A 5,575-nucleotide genomic window follows, 5' to 3' on the forward strand; every position below is an offset into this window, starting at 1 on the left:
CTGTGTACTCTCCTGGAGCACAGAAGGATGTAAATAGCTGTGACAGCCAGGCTCCAGCACACCCAGCTCTGTTGCTTGGTTAGGACGTTTGGCTTGACACTGCCATCCTTTCCCGGTCTGGAGTGAGGCACCGCATGCTGGGATACCAGTGCTACATTCACCAGAGCCCTCGGAGCCAAAGGGGAGTCAGGACGAAGGAGGAGTTGGACAGAACGCAGGCCGTGGACCAACCTGCTTCATGGAGGTAGGTCAGGTCTCCAAGAAGCAGCCAGAGCCTAGCCACCGGAACTCTCAGACCACTGGGCAGCAAAAGTCTGCCATTCTGTTCTCACACGCTGAACAACATTTCTCTTCACTCTAAGTCCACAGACCTGGGTTGGTGTAAGAATCTCAACCTCATGACAGAATCAGCATGGAGAAGTTTTATTTTATTTTGAAAAATAAGCCAGGGGAGTCCCAGCCATGGCAGAGAGAGGAGGAGGTCACAATGTTTCCACAGAACGAGAACTGGGAAATGGATGTGGAGTCCTCCATGGAACTGTTGCCATGTGAATTTAGGCTTCACAGTCCAGCCCAGAGTCATAGTTCGTGTAACAGCGGAACTCATTGGCCAAGTTTCGGGAGTGTTCCGGAATAAACTTGCACATCTTCACACCCAGGAGCTGAGCTGCCTGCTCTTCCATGATGGCTCCTAAAGAACAGACCAAGTGAGCTAAGAGTCAGAAGGGACCCTAAGCACGGCTGAGCTGAGCTGTGAGTGAGCAGGCCTTAGATGAAACCCCTGGAATAACTGGGGAACAATCCCACTGTACGCAGGGTACTTTATATTCCTCTTTGTTTCCTCTAACATGTTTGCAAAGTGTGTACTTTGCCCACTTCCTTCCATGGTGGGTATGTGTGTGTTGTGGGGCGCACAGATGTTCCATGTGCACGTATGTGCCCATAACAGTGGTGGCTAGACAAAAGTAATATCTAACATGTATCCACATGTGCACAGGTCAGACCATGTTAAACACTTTATGTGAGCTACATCACTCAATTCACAATGGCTCTCTGGGGCATAGAGAGGTCACATAACTTGGTTAAGGTCATGCAGTAAATGGCAGCTTCAGGATCCCGTTCTAAGATCTCTGGGAACTCGTAAACTCAGCACCCGACAGAGGCTCTTACAGGGTATGAAGGTGGCACCTACCTGTGCACAGCAGAATCTTGCCCCGAGTCAGGAACTGGATTGTTTCGGATGTCTTCCTGAGACATTCCTCAGACAGGTAAGGGGGGTCTGCAACCACAAGGTCAAAGCTCTGTGCAGCGATTCCCTCAGGCAACTCCAGTGGATGGTTGTAATCATAGAAGATAAATTCATCCCCATATATGGCAAATCTTCTGTCGTATTCAAAGATGTAGACAGAGCTGTCCTCCCTACAGAGCTCCCGGAGCTTCTGGTACACGCTGGGCGCACTCACACATGCGATTCTGAAGCAAGCGCATAGCATGAGGTGAGGAATAGTGCAAATAAAAACTTCTTAAAAGTCTCGGCTCAGCCAGGCATGGTGGTGCATGCCTTTAATCCCAGCACTCGGGAGGCAGAGGCAGGTGGATTTCTGAGTTCTACAGCCTGGTCTACAGAGTGAGTTCCAGGACAGCCAGGGCTATACAGAGAAACCCTGTCTTGAAAAACCAAAAAAANAAAAAAAAAAAAAAAAAAAAAAAAAAAGTCTCGGCTCAGGAATTGATTGTTTATTTGTTTTTTTCTAATTCTAGAAAAAAGCTATTTTAATTCGGTTCCCCTTAAAACTTAAGATTCTGTACCCCCTATCAACCATATTTTCACATACAGGAAATTTACATACATATATGAGCTGTACCACCATATAGTACACCTGCATCCATTCGACGTCTGTGACATATTTTACTGTATGTAGTTGTGACTTTTGCATCTGACCTTTTCTAAAACAGCTAACATGTATGTAATATGCTTATCCCCTAAAAGGCAGATGCTATGAGGGTTTAAGGTTGGTCTCTTTTGAAGACACTATACATAAGGACCCAGTATCTCCCCTGAAAGCTCGCCACCCTAAGCCACAGGGTTTCTACCGTATGAGGTTTTGGGAAGGCTGCCCTGTTTACTTTGCAGGCTGTTTCTGTCCGTTCACATGATTACTAGGGCATCAAGTACAGTGCCCATTTTCCATGTTAGATGAAATTACACCAAAGATCTCAAGTTCTCTTCCAAATGTCAGTGTTTGTAAACAGCATTTATTACAGATGCTCAAACTTCAAGTTTTCTTGGTGAGGTCAACAAATACACTGAGCCGGGTGTGGTGGCGCACGCCTTTAATCCCAGCACTCGCACTCGGGAGGCAGAGGCAGGCGGATTTCTGATTTCCAGGCCAGCCTGGTCTACAAAATGAGTTCCAGGACAGCCAGGGCTATACAGAGAAACCCTGTCTTGGACCCCCCCCACCCCCCAAAAAACCCAAACAAACAACAACAACAACAACAACAAAACCCCCAAATACACTGGACACAAGAATGGAAACACTAGAAACCCAGGCTATATGTAAAAACCACTAATAACAGAATTCAGTTTAACACTGACAGCTGACATTTCTGATCTTAGTTCCTTAGGTCTTAAAAAAAAAAAACCAACCCATAAAAAAAGAACCAAAACCACTCTGAATATTAAGTATAGGACTTATAAACTCATCAGCTCTACCTCTTAGAGAGAAACTCTCAGGACATCGTTCCTGCTAACATGGAGACCAAAATCTCCTTGAACCAAGTAAGCTCACTTTTTTTTTTTTTTTAAGTTTTTTCGAGACAGGGTTTCTCTGTGTAGCCCTGGCTGTCCTGGAACTCACTCTGTAGACCAGGCTGTAGAACTCAGAAATCCACCTGCCTCTGCCTCCCGAGTGCTGGGATTAAAGGCGTGCGCCACCACGCCCTGCCAGGTATCACTTCTGAGGAACCTAGTATTTAAAATGTCCAACTCCAGCCAGGCATGGTAGTGCACACCTTTAATCCGAGCACTTGGAGGCAGAGGCTGGAGAATCCCAGTGAGTTTGAGGTCAGCCTGGTCTACAGAGAAGGTTCCAGAACAGCCAGGGCTCTGTTATACAGAGAAACCCTGTCTCACAAAACCAAAACCAAACCAAACCAAGCCAAACAAAAGGCTTCCTGCAACTCACAATTTTGAGCTGAAAGACTATACTTATGTTTATGGAAAAAATATAAAAAGTATCAAGCACACATTATGACTAAAGTTAGACATGGCTAACTCAAAGCCTGAATGCACCTGCTATTTCAGGGTGAATCTAAGCTGTTTGTGTGCTTGTTTAAGATGGGATCTCATATGTTCCAGGTTAGTCTCAAACTCACTACTTAGCAGTGGTGACACTGAACTTCTGATTCCCCTGCCTGCACCTCCCGAGTGCTGGGGCTGCAGGTGTGCCACCACCCCTGCTTTCTTGGGTGTAGAGCTATAGGTGACTTCTAGGAGAGAAGTTCTGGAGACTACAAGGAAGACAGGCTAGACTCTAGCTTCTTCTCTCTATCCCTTCTATAACTTCTAGATTTGGGTTATATGCATGTATTACCAATTTAAAAGGACTTAAGGGCCAGAGACATGGCTCCACAGGCAAAGCTTTGCAGGGAAAGTCTGGCGACCTTATTTTGCATGCCTGGAACCCATGTAAAGTAGAAGATGAGATGGACACAAAAGGCTGTCCTGGCCTCCTCGTGTGTGCTGTGGTATGCTTGTACCCTCACACAAAAAGAAGTACACACACATTACATATAAACAGTACAGACAGGCACAAGCATACACACATCATATATAAACAGTGTAGACAGAAACAAGTATACACACATCATATATAAACAGTGTAGACAGAAACAAGTATACACACATCATATATAAACAGTACAGACAGAAACAAGTATACACACATCACATATAAACAGTACAGACAGAAACAAGTATACACAGATCATATATAAACAGTATAGACAGAAACAAGTATACACACATCACATATAAACAGTATAGACAAGTATGTCTTGAAAAGGAGTTAATTTTAAACTTAAGCTTCTAAAATGAGATATGTTTCTTCCTCCTTTTGCTTTTTAAAGATGTACAATATGTTTACTTTATCTGTATGAGTGTTTTCTGTGTGCCACACACACACCAGGTGCCCATGGAGGCCAGAGAAGGCATTGGATCCTCTCCAGCTGGAGTTATAGATAGCTGTGAGCTGCCATGTGGGTGGTGGTTTGAATCCAGGTCCTTTGAAAGAGCAGCCAGTGCTTTTAAATTAATAACAAAGCATCTCTCCAGCCCCTCTTGTTGTTTTGTATGTATGTATGTATGCATGTATGTATGTATGTATGTATGTATGTATGTATATTTTTATATGTGTATCTGCATGCATGCATGTGTATGTATATATGTATGTATGTGTATGTATGCATGTGTATGTGTAGGTGTGTATGTATGTATGTGTGAATGTATGTATGCGTGTATGTGTATGTATGTATGTGTGTAGGTGTGTACATGGATGTGTGTACACAAATGCATACATGGTCTTCAGAGGCCATTAGAGAAGGTCAGATCCTTTGGAACTGGAGTTACAGGTAGTTGCAAGCTACCATGTCAGTGCCTAGAACCATGCAGGGCCCCTGCAAGTGAAGCTAACACTCTTAACTCCTACCTGTCTCTCCAACCCGACATGCTTCTTACAGAGGCTGAGAGGGCTTCATAAGTGAAGCCTCCTGTGCCTGGGGAGGACACGAGCCCCCTTGTACAATGCCTTTGCACTGGGCAAAAAAGGCAGAAGGAGCCTTGAGGTGGGGGAGAGAACACTGCTTCTCATGAAAATAAGTGGAGGTTTGCAGGCAGTGGAACCAGAGTGACTGCGTGCAAATACCTCCCTGAGGGCTGACTTTACCCAGGTGCCTGGCTCCTCCCTGGCCCCAGTGGCAACTTTACTATGCAGAGAATAAGCCCTAAGTGGGAGATCTGTACCATCCTCCCTCCTCCCAGTGCTCAAGGAGGCCGGAAGACCGTTAGAGCTGTGGGTGGTGGAAGACTACAAGCAGTGTCTTCTGACACAGGGCAGTTAGAGGCAAATTCACAGTACTTGAGACAGCGTGCTCAAAACCTGTCCAAGGAGCTGCGTGTGGTGGCTCAGACCAGGCTGGCTTTGAACTCACAGAGGTATGACTACAGCAGGGGTGCTGAGGTGTGACCACAGCAGGGATGCTGAGGTGTGACCACAGCAGGGATGCTGAGGTGTGACCACAGCAGTGGTGCTAGGAGGCACAGCGGAAGGCACACAGTAGTAGTCCACTACAAGCTGCCTTTACAGTACACCATGGCTCCTACAAAATCTAACTCACCTTTCAGGAAAAAAAGGTGTCAGGTTTGGTAGTACACACCTAAAATCCAAGCACTTGGGGTATGGAGGGATGAAGATGAAACTCTCTTTTAAAAAGAAAAAAGTTAGCCGGGCGTGGTGGCGCACGCCTTTAGTCCCAGCACTCGGGAGGCAGAGGCAGGCGGATTTCTGAGTTCGAG

At 45.7% G+C, this 5,575-nt stretch overlaps 1 protein-coding gene across 2 annotated transcripts in view; it reads right to left on the reverse strand.

Annotated features, from left to right (window-relative positions):
* Positions 1 to 304: 304 nt before the first annotated feature.
* Positions 305 to 5,575, reverse strand: part of Eef1akmt1 (EEF1A lysine methyltransferase 1) — a 22,029-nt gene continuing 16,758 nt past the window's right edge. Inside the window, exons 3-4 of one of the 2 annotated variants that reach the window (XM_029468704.1) lie at positions 1,193 to 1,473; positions 305 to 691 (exon numbers count right to left, since the gene is read on the reverse strand). In XM_029468704.1, the coding sequence (XP_029324564.1) occupies positions 555 to 691; positions 1,193 to 1,473 (418 nt within the window). In that variant the 3' untranslated portion in view covers positions 305 to 554. The remainder of the gene's footprint in view (positions 692 to 1,192; positions 1,474 to 5,575) is intronic. The other variant, XM_021182369.2, reaches the window with a different exon arrangement.

This window comes from Mus caroli, chromosome 14 (assembly GCF_900094665.2).
Source record: "Mus caroli chromosome 14, CAROLI_EIJ_v1.1, whole genome shotgun sequence".
Lineage (NCBI taxonomy): Eukaryota > Metazoa > Chordata > Mammalia > Rodentia > Muridae > Mus > Mus caroli.